The following is a 15500-nucleotide window of genomic DNA, read 5'->3' on the forward strand; positions in this document are numbered from 1 at the left end:
CTGACCTTGAACTCACTAAGTAGCCCAGGCTGGCCTCAAATGCATAGTGATCCTCCTGCCTTAGCATCCCTAGTGCTTGGATTATACCGAATCTCATATATGTAGATCAAGAATGGAGACTAGGTCCTTAGGATACATTTTTTTATATTTTTGGGTTTGATTTTATACATTGAGCTGTCTCTTAACTGATAGGAAGTTGTCACTGGAAAATGAATTTTATATGGCGCTAGTTTGAGGTGAAACTAGTTTTCTATTACACTCAGATCAGCCAATCCGTGTTCCTTGTAGCTCCTCCCTTAATGGAGAGACCTCATGCACTAATCAATGCTTTTCCAGGTGCTACTACGTCACATTCTGCCTTTTCCTTTTTTTAAAGGGATGTAAACCACATACCCAACACCTAGAAATCTTTCTTTTGTGCCCTTTTAAAATTTTAATATTTAAAAGTTCAGAGACAAGGCCTTGGTAAATTGCTAAACTGTCTTGACTGGGCTCAAGTTTGTGATCTTCCTGCCTCGACTTCCCCGAGTCCTGGGATTACAGGCATGCGTCACCGTGCCCTGCTAACAGTCGCTTCTGTGTAATAAGTGATCTGTAGAAGTTTTGTCGGTTGCTTTGCTTTGTCCTTACTGCCTTCAGATTATTAGTAAACACATAATTTAGTCTGAAGTGGTCATTTTGTTGCTGTGGAAACCTGTATTTACCACAAATTTTTGCATAAGTGCATATACCAGAGAACTGTAAAGCTAAACATAGACGAGAGTGTGTCTTTTGATGTGGTGCAGCTATGATTCTGATTTCTCACATATAGCCTGATACACTTGAGCTCTGAGTGACCAAAGCTGCATGTGGAACACAAGGACAACTGGCGAGACTCACTAGGACTAACTAAACTGCCACTCTCCGCTTATGTATACAGTCCCCCTGCCAAATTTACACACATGTCAAAAAAAAAAAAAAACGTATAAACATTTCAATACTAAATTTATTGAGATATTGTGAGATTAATGCAAGTTACCTTTGGCCTCTACAATTACAAGATGTGCTCAAAGTGGTGGCCGTTAGCATCCAGATATTTATTAGTATGGCAGACTGCTGCTTCGGTAATGTTGGCCACTGAGATTGCTACACATGCATTTTCAATTTCTTCTCTAAGGGCTGAGAGTATGATGGGTTTCCTGAGATATACAACATCCTCTCGGGTCACCATTATGAGAGTAACACCATCTGTTGAAAAAACATCAGACTGGTTCTCATTTCCTGAAGTGTGCATATATGTATATATTTTTTTGGCAGACTATGTATTTTATTCTGACTTTGCAGGTTCTATGCCTCTGCTTCTCACAGTTAAGTGAGTAGGCAGGTATTTTATTGATACAGGGAGGCATCTGCTCATGTACCATCTTATTGTTGGACTATTTTGTCTTGATTTAAGATGTGATACCTGTGAATATGGCTTGTGCTGTACATTTTACCACAGACCCCTGGCATTAATTGACTGTAACATTATTGGCTAATAAACTAGAATTTTACACTCTTATAACTAAAATAAACCCCAAAGGTACAGGAATGATTTGACTGATGATGAGCTCAGGGTACGCCTGGACAGACTGTCCAAATGAGAACTGCTCAAAGTACATCTACAAGGTCTCATTTCTCTGGGTAATATGGTGGGGAGAACACTGATTTAAGAATCAAAAATCTTTTTTTTTTTTTTTTTTGGTTTTTCTCCGGTACCGGGAACTGAACTCACGACCTTGCGCTTGCCAGGCAGGCGCTTTTGCCGCTGAGCTAAATCCCCAGCCCCAAGAATCAAAAATCTTAATTGTGGGAGAATACTTAACTATTTTCTCTTTCAACCTGTGAATACACTTTATTCCTTAGTGGCACAGAATTCAAGCAGGCCTCTGAAATCCTTGTTTGCTATTCTTTTGTTATTTTTATTTAGTTCTGAGGTGCCCTCATTTTACTGTTGGAGGCTCACTCGGGACAAGAGTATTTTAAATCTTGAGCATTAGAATGTCTTTTAAAGAGGGCAAATGGGGGTGATTAGAGGAACAGGAAATGTAAAAATAGAGGTGTTTTCATTTTTCACTATTAGAGCCTGAAATTTAGTGTCTTTCAGTGGTGTAAAAGCTGTTTGGAAAAATAAGGAAGTGGGAATCTCTCCAGGAGTGATTACCCCTCCTGATGAAGTGATTTGTCCCCCCCAAACCACCTCCAACTAATGGTTATCCCAGGTATTTTCACTTCAGCCTGGGACAGGAAAAACAGGGCGCTGCTGTGACATGATAAAGCCACTGAGGTTTGAAGTGTGACCGGAAGGTTGGAAGGTGTGACTGGCTGGGTGCAAAGTCTAGCTAACCACTTCACTAGAAAAGGATGGGCAGAAAATGTGGTTTCTCAAGGTTGCAGAAAATAAATGGAAACTTTATAGACTCCTGTTCATGTGTATGTGCATGTGTGTGTTTCGCACAAAAATGCATTTGGAAAACAGTGGAAGGACATTCAAAATGCTCTTCAGATGTCTCATCTTTCTGTTTTATTAACTGGTGGGGATAAATTTTAGTACTTCCACTGTGGTGCTGCTTTAATCAGAATCATTAGGAGTTTCAATCAGTCCCCTCTGAAGTTAGTTATCTTCTAATATTGTCTTCTCACTGAAAAAAAGAAGTTGCCTTTTCCAGAAAGGCAGAGATGAATAATAAAATAGAGCTTAGAGGTAGCAGCAACATAGTTGGATGTTCCAATTAGTATCATTCTGCCTCTTTCTAAAACTATGGAGGGGCTGGGGATTTAGCTGAGCGGCAAAGCGCCTGCCTGGCAAGCGCAAGGTCGTGAGTTCGGTTCCCGGTACCGGAGAAAAACCAAAACAAACAAACAAACAAACAAAAAAAAAATAAATAAAAAAAATAAAACTATGGAAACTCAGGTTTTATAATCAATTTATCTTCCTTGTTTATCAGATTCATTGGTAGGTGTCAGACCTCTTAGGTGTGAAGCTTTTACAAAAATGAATAAGACAGATGAGATACTCACTCTTCTGAGCTGACAAACAACATATAAAACATGTTTAAGAAAGAAGTGTGCTCTGCATTTGTGTAGCCTGCACCATGAAGATTATCCACCCTCTCACCAGCTAGACAATTCTAAACCAAAGCAGAAAAAAGCCTCAACATTACCGCTATCACCTGGGGGCAAGGAAAAGAAAAATCCCCAGGTTCAAAGTTACAGAATATTTTTCTAAGCAGAGGCGGCGTGCTGCCATCTGCTTTCCAGCTCCTAAATTATGTGAATGTATCAGCCCCACCTTTTCAACACCTACACTCCAAATTTGACATGGGGGAATAGAAAACCTAGCTCAGCGTGCCTTCGTTCAATTTTGTTGCTATGGTAGAACATCTGAGACTGATTATTTAGGAGAAGTTTATTCTGTAGAGCTTATGATTTTGGAGGTTGCAAAGTTCAACATCCGAGAGTCACTGCTGATGCGAGTCTCATTTTGCTTTAGCTCCTGCCACCCTCATGGCAGAAAGTGGAAGGGCCACTAGGTGTGTGTGTAAGAGACAGAACATAATAGGTGGACTGTCCTGTGAGGCGGTGAATTCCCTCAGGAGAAAAGCATTCATTCACTCATGGGGCCTTGTTCCTGGTGACTCAAACACCTCCCATTTGGGCCCACATGCTGATATGACTACTTTGGGTTCGGTCCAAGTTTCAACGCAAGTTTTGATGGGACAAACCATATTTAAGCCATAGCAGTTGTGCCAAGATTTCTGGGTTGCAGTCCTATGGCTTCTACTTCTTAGATGTTTAGGAAAGGAAAGTAAAATAAAAACAAAATGAAAAAAAAATTAAAGTATAAGGAATCTTGTCTGTAATCCTACCTGTACTGCTAATTGCATTCAGTTCCCCCTGGACAATGAAATGGCTGATACCCTTATTGAACATGTGAAGAAACTGAGGCTTGAGGGTTCAGAAGGATTTGTTCAAATTTTTATAGCTAGGAAGGATTTGAATCTTGGACTTCAAATAATATTTTACACTCAGTGAGCGCTTACTGTATATGCCGGGTTATCGTTAAGTCCTTTACTTAGTGACTCCTCACAGTGGCCTTGGGAGGCCAACGGTACTATCATTTACTGTGGTGAGTCTAGGACTTAGAGAATTAGGAGACCTGCCTGAAGCCACACCCGGGAGCTACCGGAATTTCAACCACATCTGCCTGGTTCCAGAATCCACACTTTGCGGCAAGAGCTTTATTGAAAGCCAAAGCCCTTCTGAATCCAAGGCTCCATGTATTCAACCAGATCTTACTTTATTTATTATTTTGTTTTTGTAAGCACTGGGACTCAAACTCAGGGCCTTGTGTATGCATTTGAGGCAAAGTGCCCTAACACTGAGCTACATCCGCAGCAGGCAGGCTGTTTTTCAACTTGATTGAAGAAGTAACACTAATGTGTCCTCACGCAGGTCAATTACGTCTCAGTTATTTTTGCAGAGAACCAAGAGGCTGGTTAGCTCAGACTGAGGAATATATAGCCCATGACCATCTTTCTTTTTCTGTCAGTGTCAGCTTTAAATCATACAGTTTCCTCTTTTCACTTTGCTCAAGAGGAGGGGGAGAAAATTTGAGCTGGAGCATCATTCAAAGGTAATTCATTTCCACCTTTTGTCTTACAGCCTCTGAGATCTGGGACAGCAAAAGCCAATATATTTCTCATTTTAGGATCAGTTTCTTTCACTGGCATCGCTACGTAGCTTAGATACAGGTAAGATCTGTTTTTATTCCTTCAGATCTTTGTAGCGCCCTATCTTACTTATTTTGGAGATACAATATTTCATTACAAATGGCATGAGAATGAGGTCAATAGGAAAGCATTCTTTACTGATTGCATTAGAACTACATTAACTATGAAAGACATAAACATTTTAGTTCACATTCATGGAAAATTCATCATCTTTTTGTACTGTCAAAAGGAAGAGGAATTTGGGGGAAGAAATTATATTTTTACTTGGGTCTAACAATTTACATGTTATCCATCTTGAAGGATTCTATAAAAAAGACTTCTTTTTCTTAGGAAATTAGGGAAAAAGTGAATAATTAAGTTTAAACAATTTCATAAGTTAAAAGAATTAGAAAATAATACAGTTATGTGTTCACTTGGTTTTTCACAGTTTCTGTTTGTTGGATATCATCTTTCTATACTGATTAATGTCAAAAACAAAATAAAATTTAAGTATTTACTGTTCAGTATTTATTTCTATATTGATATGTGTTACAGATTGTATCCTTTATGGACAGTAACTAGTGAGTGCCTATTGACAAATTTTATTTTCACATAGATTCCTCTGGCAACAACATACTAGAAAATTTTAAAATTTTCATGTATATGGGATCATTGGGGATTAAAAATATGGGTACTTAGGCTCCACTTCAAGAGATTTTTATTTACCTGTTTTGTACAGAGTATTGAATTGGAAGTATTAACCCTCAAATAATTCTTTCGCAGCAAATGTCAGGTGTGAACTTTGGGAAATATTGGTAAAGTCATGTACAGTTGTTAAGATTGTAAGAACATTTTTACATTTCATACATATCAAAATGTATATGTTTCTAAAGACCAAAGATATTCATATTTTTTTCAGAACGCTTTGAATTCTTATTATTTGAATGGACAGTGTTTAGTGATTTGAGTTGGTACCCATTTTGCCTCACATTGAGTTGGTACACATTTTGCCTCACATTTTGAGCAAAATTTGTTGGGTCAATACAGCAGTAATCTATTGGTAGAATTTTTTGTTGTTTTCATATTTGCTAATAACCATGGCAGTGAACACTAAAGCATAAATGATTCAAACAGAAATGTTGAAAGGTTTTTCATTTCTTACATAAATCAGGCTCAGTTTACATGCTTTAGGCACTTAAGGCATTAATAAACACGCACCCACAGACACATGCACATATTCCACATCAAGTCCTACTATGTTTCTATAGGCTTACATTTTATTTTTGTTCTGTTTTTTGATACTAGGAATCAAACCTGGGACCTCGTGCTTGCCGGGCAGGCACTTGTGACGCTGAGCTGTATCCCCTGCTGTTAGGCTTACATTTTAATTTAAGTTTTTTCTAAACAGTAATCATCTCATGGCAAAGGTTTAATACAAAGTACACTTCTCTTCTTAGTCTAAAGATGAGCAACGAGGAGGTGACTTACTCGACCCTGAGATTTCTTCAGTCTCCTTCAAAGGCACAGAGTAGACTAGGACCTCATGCAACTGAAAGGCCTAGAAAAGCTGATGACAAAGGTATACGTTGTAAGCATCTAACTTGACCTGTTTCTTAGGACTTGCCAAGTTTTTGACATTTGGAGAAAAATTCTTATCTTGCCCTTCTCTTTGTCAGCTGGTCGTACAATACCATAACGGGGCAGAGTAGCAGAGTCTTCCGTGAGAACAGAGGGATGAATACATTCCTTTAAATTTGAGAAAATAGGAGGTCATTTTTATTCAAATATGGGCAAGAAGAATTTGTGAGTCCTTTAAAAATAAAATCTGAAGAAATGCTGCATGTGCTAGAGAAATAAAAGTTTTAGAGAAATGAAAAAATATATGTTTAACAATGTTTGTGTTCAGATAAAAATATTTCGGATGTCTTAAAAATGTACCAAACCTTAATAGCAATGAAATAACAACAACAACAAGTTTAAATAAGAGGAGAAATTCTAATTCTCCTATTCTCTCTTTATGTCTACTCACCCATCAACTATTGTCATAATGAAACTCTAAATTAAAAACTTCTACCTCTTTGATTTAGGGATAGGGAGAGATAAAACTTTCAGATGCCAAGAACCTCACAAGCACAAGGATGAGTACAGTATCGTCTAGAGAAAATGGGACTGATGACAAAGCAAAGAGAGTGGGTTTCTAAACGTTCCTTTAAGGATGGACCCCATTATAGCTTCAGAGCATCCATATTGACTACCAGTTTCTCAAGAATATTGAGGTTTCCTTTCTCTTCCTGATTGGTTTTGTGATCACAAGGAGGAGTGCACATGGCAGTTTGTATCCTCTAATTTGTATTGTGCCTATTGCCTTTGGTGCTCTTGAAATCGTATAGAAGTGGTTCTATATATAAGATTTTGACAGTGGTTGCGTGTCCTCCAGAAAGCTAAAAATTTAAAACTATAATTCCTAGGTTACGAATTTAAATCAATTTGTATGACATCATTTTATAAAATATTGACCCCTTGTTTCAGTGGCATCCCTGGTTAAGGGTAAGAGTGGGCCAGGCTCTTTCTCTGATGATTATTTTCTTCCATTTTTATCTGAAGGATTTGCGGGGCCCTGGCATCTCATTGCAGCAGCTCTTGGGATCCTTTGCTTACTTCTGTTGACGGCAGTTGTAGTATTGGTGATAAAGAGTGAGTAACTGAGTACGTCGCTCCCGCACTTAACAGCATTAGACACGAACTGTGCAGAACTTAGCCGTGTTCCCTCCACCGTTTCCTGTCTGTCATCAGGGAATGTACCAGATGCCTCTGGGCTTTGTTAGTTTTTTCCCAGGTTATATCACAATATCATTTACACATTTTTATTTATCTGGTCCATTGACTCTGGGGCTGTGGCGAGCTGTCTCATTCTATCTTATCCAGGCCGTCCTTCTTCTGATAGATAGAGAGCTTCTTCTGATAGATAGATGCTGCCACCTGAGTTAGATCACTGTGAATCTGACATGAGCATTTGTGGAAAAACAGCTGTTTGAAAGAAATGATGGCTTTCGCCTGACTTTCCCCTAAGAGGATAATGAGGAAATGGTTTAGAATGAAGCTGTATGTGAATGTAAAATGATCTTGTATTTAAGCTTTCTCTTTTATTTAAATTCCCATTTTTAGCAAAAAATCACTGATATGCCACCCTCAGATCAAATTAGATATCTGGCTGTTACTCTCTTTCCTCCTGTGGGTGTCCCATATGTTTAATTATAATGATGGCGTCTTTTCGTGATTCTGAGTCCACATGGTTTCCTAAGAAGATGCGATTAGTGTGCTGACTGATTTTTACTTTGCTCTTTTTGTAAATGATACGCTGTTAAACATGAACTGAGAGGTAAGGTATCATCATCATAATTTTACTCAGATGTTTTATTTTACTTATTTTATATTTCAGTTGCTAACAGTAAGAAATTCAATGTTTCCATTTCTTTGGTCAGTTCACAGAGGTGTTACTTTCTAAATGTCAAATTACTGATTAAAGTAACAATGTGAGCTGGTTGTCAAAGTGAGACTTTTTCTTTTGTCTTAAATTTCAATATTTGCTCCTTATGAGTATTTTTATATCATATCTATGTTATTAATTTTAGTTTTTCAGGAAAAAAATGAAAAGGAAAAAATTGCAGAAGACCTCAGGCAAGCACACATTACACAAAATAACAGCTCTTTAAAGGAACTTTTGACAAATAGGACTTTAGAATATGACATTGTTAAAAATAAATTGGATCAGACAATTAAACAATGTCATGGGAAGGAGAAAACCGCTGCGAAACCTTTGCGAGTTACAGGTATGTTGGAAATCCTTAGTAAAAGGCTGCATTATTTTTTCTAGGACAGAAGTTTTGAAGTCTAGTAAATAGGCTTAGACTACTAGTGATCTAAGGCTTTAGTGCAAAACTTTTCAGATCATACCTTACGGGTATGATCTGAGTATCCAAGTTTGCTTATATCACATGTGAGATTGGGTCCTTCAAAGCCATGTTTGGAGCAGTAAGACCCTACAGTTCCCTAAACTCAATGGCCATTCTTGCATCCCTCCTACTCCCAGAAGGTGAGATAGTTTGCAACTTCCCCTGAAAATTTGGATCTTTCTATTCCCATAAGAAATTAAAGAATCCCATTTTGTTGTTAACATGAAGATATAGCTCAGCAGCACAAGGGCCTGTCTGTCTGGTAAGTGCAAGGTCCTGAGTTTGATTCTCAGTGCCAAAAAACCCCCACATGAACTATGGAGCCTGTCATTAGACATATACATACACTAACATGGGCTCCAGAGCTTTTATTTACATGCTATTATTAAAATAATTTACGTGTATGTCTGTGTGTACATGTTTGTGCATCTCTGTTTTTATTATGCTTTGGGTTCAGATGTTTAGTCTATATGTAAATCAATCAATTTATCTATCTGTCTATCTATCTATCATCTGTCTATTTATCTATCTATCTATCTGTCTGTCTACCATCTCCCCTGCAGTACATCTGGAAAATTAACTGTAGTGCTAATGTTCCTGCAACTCTGTGTGATGATACCACTAAAAACATCTGAGAGATAAAATGTTAAATTTCACGAAGTCAACTTTTGTCTTCCACACTGACCTAGTTCTCTTGGATTGATCTCATTAATCAATGAGTACTAAATATTTCTTGAGGATGTAGTGTTCCAAAGAGCTTTTGCCTGGCTAAACTGTTTGGTATGGTAGTAGAAATTTATCATCTTCATTATTAAAGAATCAATAATATTTAAAAATTTGGTACATTATAAAATAAATGGAAGGAAAAGAAAAAGTTCCAAAAATCTTTCATATATTTGGAAAGCATTTCAGAATATTTTTTAAGAAATTAATTTAATAACTACTTAAGGCAACTTTTTAAAGCTATTATTTCTATACAAAACACACGTATTTAATATGTTCAGTCTGATAAATTTGGACAAATGTATATATCTGTGTAACCATCATAAAGAGTAATAGACATATCTGTCACCTTCAGAAGTTTTCTCATGTCTCTAATTTCTTTGACAGTGAGAATATTTAGCATGGACAAGCCCTCTTAAATTTTTAATTGCACAATACAGTATTGTAAACTGTAGGAACTATTGTCCACAACAGATCTAGAGAACTGATTCATCTTGCACTACTGAGAATTTATACATAGAACATTTCCTTGTTTCTCCTCTGATCCACCTGGGGCACCAATATTTTAATCTCTGCTTCTATGAGTTTCACTATTTTAGATACTTTATTTAAGTAGAATCAAAGATTTTTTTCTTTCTATGGCTGGCTTATTTCACTGAGCATGACATTGTCAAGATTCATTCATCTTGTCATATGTCAGGATTTACTTCTTTATAGAGGTTGAGTACTATTCCTCATAAGTAAACACATTTACTTACCCTTTCATCTATCAGTAGATATTTAGGTTGTTTCCATACCTGCTTATTGTGAATAATGCTACACTGAATGTGAGAGTGCAGAAATCTCTTGGCAGTTACAGAATCTTGATGAACTTTGTATTTCATTACTGAAAGCTGTGGCTGCTGAATATATTGCTCTGATTTGCAAAATGCTAGATAACAAGAAATTTAATGATTCTTGTGTGTTGTAGGCAAAACTTGTGAGGGGTACTTGACCTGCTATGGAGTAAAGTGTTATTATATTATCATGGACAATAAAACCTGGGAGAAATGTAAGCAGACTTGTCAAAAACATGGATTATCCCTTTTAAAGATAGATGATAAAGATGAACTGGTAAGATAGACCCTTACATTCACTTTTTTTTTTTTTTTTTTGAGACAGGGTCTCGCTATACAGTTCCGACTGGTCTTGAGCTCACTTTGTAGCCCAGGCTGGTCTCGAACTCACAATGAACCTCCTGCCTCAGCCTCCCGAGTGCTGGGATTACAGACGTGTGCCACCATGCCTGGCTTTTATATTCACTTTTATTCTCTTGGACTTTGTCTCTCATTCTTGGGCCTAAGATAATGAGGACCTTCAACCATGCTTTGTGTTGTGTCTGTTATGTGGGCTGAAATTGTAAGCTAGGAGTCTCCCAGGAGATGCCTTCCTGCCGAGAAGCACATGGTCCTGCTACTTACTAAGTGCTCAATATATGTGACCTACCATGATGGCCATTATTATTAAGGAAGCAGTTTGGGTCTTTGCCATCTGCACCCTTTCTAAGGTGTCTGCAGTGGAGCCCTCACAGAGAAGTGTGCCTTTCCCTGGATAAAACTGAGCCCTTTGGTAAATTGGATCCGGTAGTTATTTATCCCTACACTGGTAACCAAAAGCCAGAAGGTAGCGTAATCTAGGAATTCCCATTAGGAACCAGGCCCAGGCTGCCTGGGGATAACACCTATCTTTATTGGACACTAGCTGGATGACTTTAGGTAAATTAGTGAACCTCTCTGGGTCTATCTGAAAAAATGGAGATGATAGTGATGACTGTAAATGTATAACCAGTGTTCCCAGTTAGCCTCATTGTGATTTTCATTGCATCTACCATATAGGTAATATTTATTTGATCAGTGTTCTGATATATAAAGATGTATATCCCTAAAGATAATTATAAAAAGTGAAAATATACCAGCAATGCTATAGTCCTGAAAATTTCATTTTAATTGATTACTAAGGAAAATCATCCACATACCCAACATGTGTTTTCATAGAGAAGTAAAATGTTAGCCTGAAACCTCTACTTATCATTTAGGAAAAAACACATTTATATGTAAATTTGATAAGTTTAAACTTGCAATATAAAAAAATTCATAATATCAAATCATGAAATAATTTTCTGTTTGATAGAATAAAATATAAAGATAAGCCTATAATTTAAAACATATTCACTCATTTAATGAGAAATTATGTATTATGTCAATATGGAGCATTCCATTTTAAATGTAGTAAATACTTTTAGATATCTCCCCCTCTATCATTTGTAACTACTAAACTACAGAAAGGCTTTCTCCTAGGAGAAGCTTTAATGCATATCTTCACCTATCTGCTCCTGAATTTGTTTGAAAATTACTTCTTTCACTTAAGAGTATGTGATGATCATTTTTCTGTATCCCTCAGTATGCTGAAGCATGAATTTGTCATAAAGTATCCAAAATTACTTAACAAATCTCCAATTGTACAATATTTATGTTTTACATTTTTCTGAACCTTTAATAATTTATGACACTGATACTCATTTTTAAGATAAATAAATAATGTAATAGTGGAAGATCATTTTGGAAAATGCAGATACAGGGACGGAGGGGAGAGGATGAGCAGAGGAGCAGGGCTCCGGCCACAGGAACAGCGGGCTCCTCTGCCTGGATGTCTTCTTGTTCATGGAACAGATGAGAATTTGTTACGTGATATATTTTGTTTCATTTTCAGGCCTTCCTTCGACCCCTGCTTGGTCCAAATCAGTGCTGGATCGGGCTATTTTTTGACCCAGGGGAAAACAGATGGATATGGATGGGGAATGGCACGTCTGGAATGTGAGTTTCTGGAGCGCGTTCAGAGTCTAACATGTGGGCGCTGGGAGGATTGTGTTTAAAAAGCGTCTTCTCTTGCTTTCACAGCTAATTCTATTTTCCAATGGAGCTCACTAGAACAGGAACAACAAGAGAAGGTGTTTGAGAAAGTGTAGTTCAAAAAGGAAGGAAGCGTCATACAGTTACTAACCATAACAAAAGCATATGCTCAAAAGTATGTGGTGCACAGAATAAAACCAAATATAAATTTTTAAGGTGATAGTAAGTGATCAGTTATATTGACTTATAGTATGCTTTATATAACTAATATATACATATATGTTTATACATTATTTATAATATATAAGAATATGTGTACATATACCCGTAAAAACACATACATGCATATATATACCTTCCGTTTTGAAAGACAGTATTATATAAACCCTTAGGTTTACATTTAATTCAAATCTGCTGTAAAACTATTTATTAATTTTTAGCAGTTTAAACTATTATATGTGTATTCCTAGGAGTTCTGTTATGTGTTTTAAAACAACCTTAGGAGTTATTCATATTTAAGCTGTCTTTATTTCTTGAATGATAATAAACACAGTATTTATTTACACTTGGTATCTGATGATCCTAGTGTTTGAAGTTTTGTGGTGTACAGCAATTTTCTTTTTCCTTTTCGAGCAGCTATGGCTAGCATTTGAGGCCTGAGATGAAGGTAGAGGCTTCCTCAAGGAAAACATTGTTTTTGTCAGAAGTCTCAGGGTAGTATTCATCAGGGTCATTTTTTTTTTTTTTTTTTGAGACAAGATCTCCCTACGCAGTTCAGACTGGCCTTGAACTCACTATGTAGCCCAGGCTGGCCTCGACCTCTCAGCAGTCCTCCTGCCTCAGCCTCCCGAGTGCTGGGATTACAGGTGTGCACCACCATGCCCAGTTTCATCAGGGTCATTTTTAATTCTAAATTGGGGTCCTGTAAGTATTGGAGTTCTGGGCCACAAACCTGCAAGAGGTATCCTGCAAGGACGCCTGGATGTAACTCTGTCCTCTACTTATGCTCCCAGGCAGACCATCCCAGAAGTCAGAGAACAGAAGGGCTCATGGGCCAAGTTAGGATGCTCAAAGCACACTGTTAAATCAATCCATTTAGCGTTTATGGCACAACACAGAAGGAAAGACATGGGTTAGGTTGTTGAACTTAGTACCTTGGAAGGTGCAAGGAGTGAGAGGGTCACCTGAATTTGGGGTTAAGAAATTTTTATACGCTCCAATTCTGCTGCACCTCGATGATGGTGTGGTTTGTGGGGTCAGATGTGAGGTCTCAGTAAGAAGGCCCAGCTGTCAGAAGATCCTTGTGGTCAGGAACACATTTTCTCTGCTGGAGAGAAGCAGAATCTTGTGAGCCTGGCCACAACTTGAGCTTTCCATTTAACCAGTTAACAGCTGTGTGTTTACTTTGTGTTTCTTGGGCAGAGGCCAGATAAGCGTCACCAGTTGGTGGTGAAGTTAAGACCCCAAGAATGCTGACTGTGTGCTTCATGTGTTTTGTGATAGTTAGTATCTACCTGGTCATTTCTTTCTAGTCCATGTTTAGCCCATGTGTACTTCATTACTGAACCTTTATAGAACAAGTTTCCTAGGTTACCTGTTTAAATGCCCTTTCCTAACATGTCTGTGTGTTCTGCCTATGCCTCACAAGCCACTTGGTTTCGTTTATTTTCTTTATTTCTTTTTCTTCCTATAACAAATTACATAAAAAATGCTAATTCTGAATTATTAGATGGGGGGTTTCTTCTCTTCTGCCTAAATCCAAGGTTCAAGACAGTTCCAGTGTGATTTTTGCTGAAAATGTATCCCTTTGAGCCTCAGCCCTATGCAGTTTGGGTGGATTCGTTATGTAGAATCTACACCTTGGGTGCATTCATTATTCAGCCTATGATTTCCACCCAGGGAAAGACTGGTGTCAGTGTTTCACTTACCCTCGAGCTTCCCACCTGTGTTGGTTTTGGGCTTATTGCAAAGGGAACAATGTAATACAGGACACATATTTCAGAAGATTATTTATAATAGTCACCAAAGAATCATACACAAGAGCATGCAGGAAATCTGTGCACACACTAGAGACCAAGAATCCAGCTGAGGGCCTGGATCCCACGATGATGTCCTGCACGAGTCCAGCTGAAGGCCTAAAGCTCATCACAATGCCTCCCATGAGTCCAGCTGCAGACCCAGAGCGCACGACAATGTCTCACACAGGCCTGTTTCATGGATCTGCACTGGGAAGGCCCAATGGTCAGTGGTGGAATCTAGAAAGTCTATGCCAGGGGGATGAAGGATCTGTGCTAGCAGGTCAAAGTATCTACACTGGAGCAAGGAAGTGACGCTCAAAGTAAGAACCAAAGCTCCCCTGAAAGATACCACAGCCATCCTCAGCAACAGTGAGGTCCTGAGCTCCTTCAGTGATCAGGACGGCCAACTTCCTATCAGGAAAGCCAATGCAGCAAACTTCTCCAGGAGACTGGCAGTGCACAATCTTCACCTCCGGAGCCAGGAAGCGATGCTCAAAGTGAGGACCAGAGCTCCTCCAAAGTGAACCAAAGCTATTCTCAGTGCCAGCAAGGTCCTGAGCTCCTCCTCCAAAACGAACAGCCAAGTTCATCAGGAAAGCCAGCACGACAAGCTCCAAGAAAACCAGCAACTCCTTACAGCTTCTACCAGCTCCCAACAGCCTCTCACAGTTCCCAACAGTCTTTCTTCTTCTTCTCCAGTTCTGCCTCTTAAGCTGCTGGCAACAATCCTCAGGTGGCCTCCCACACCCAGCACCATGCCTGTTCAGTTCAGCTGGGGGTTACAAGTTGACTACCAGTTGTCAATTCACCACACCACCTTTACATAAACTCCAGCCTGAGTGGGAATCTGCTTCTCATCAGGTTATGAACTGATGCAAGAAGATTCCAACCTTTTCTTATTGAACATTTTCAGTTGTCTTCAGTAGGAAGGGAGTTCTGGCACTTGATACACCATTTGGCTGAAATAGAAGTCTTGTTTTGGGCAGGGTGCTCGATGGAGTCACATCTTTTAACAAATACGTAGCTTTTACCTATGGCCGGGGGGAGAATCGAAGCAAAGCAAACAAAAACATCAGTCAAAAAACTTTATTTCGGGTTATATTCTAGTTCTCTTTCTGTTCTTAAAATACTGGCACATGAGACCTGGTTGTCTGTGTGGCAAGAATATGTTTCATCTTTTTAATCTCT

At 38.4% G+C, this 15500-nt stretch overlaps 1 protein-coding gene across 1 annotated transcript; it reads left to right on the top strand.

The window, feature by feature from the left end:
- The first annotated feature begins 4593 nt into the window (after positions 1-4593).
- On the top strand, positions 4594-12262 carry LOC102020553 (T-cell surface glycoprotein YE1/48-like). Its single transcript, XM_005379618.2, has 6 exons — positions 4594-4772; positions 6188-6309; positions 7335-7424; positions 8363-8560; positions 10377-10519; positions 12155-12262. The coding sequence occupies exons 2-6, from the start codon at positions 6195-6197 to the stop codon at positions 12260-12262; spliced, it is 654 nt and encodes a 217-aa protein (XP_005379675.1). The 5' UTR covers positions 4594-4772; positions 6188-6194.
- The last annotated feature ends 3238 nt before the right edge of the window (positions 12263-15500 follow it).

This window comes from Chinchilla lanigera, unplaced genomic scaffold (genome assembly GCF_000276665.1).
Source record: "Chinchilla lanigera isolate Chin_1 unplaced genomic scaffold, ChiLan1.0 scaffold00012, whole genome shotgun sequence".
In the NCBI taxonomy this organism is placed as follows: Eukaryota; Metazoa; Chordata; class Mammalia; order Rodentia; family Chinchillidae; genus Chinchilla; species Chinchilla lanigera.

What these genes read in the sequence shown, in the direction of transcription:
- LOC102020553 (XM_005379618.2), top strand. Translation starts at nt 6,195, where the DNA reads ATGAGCAACGAGGAGGTGACTTACTCGACCCTGAGATTTCTTCAGTCT. An exon ending in TGTAGTATTGGTGATAAAGA is followed by an intron (nt 7,425 to 8,362) that starts GTGAGTAACTGA and finishes TATTAATTTTAG; the next exon opens with TTTTTCAGGAAAAAAATGAA. An exon ending in GAAACCTTTGCGAGTTACAG is followed by an intron (nt 8,561 to 10,376) that starts GTATGTTGGAAA and finishes TGTGTGTTGTAG; the next exon opens with GCAAAACTTGTGAGGGGTAC.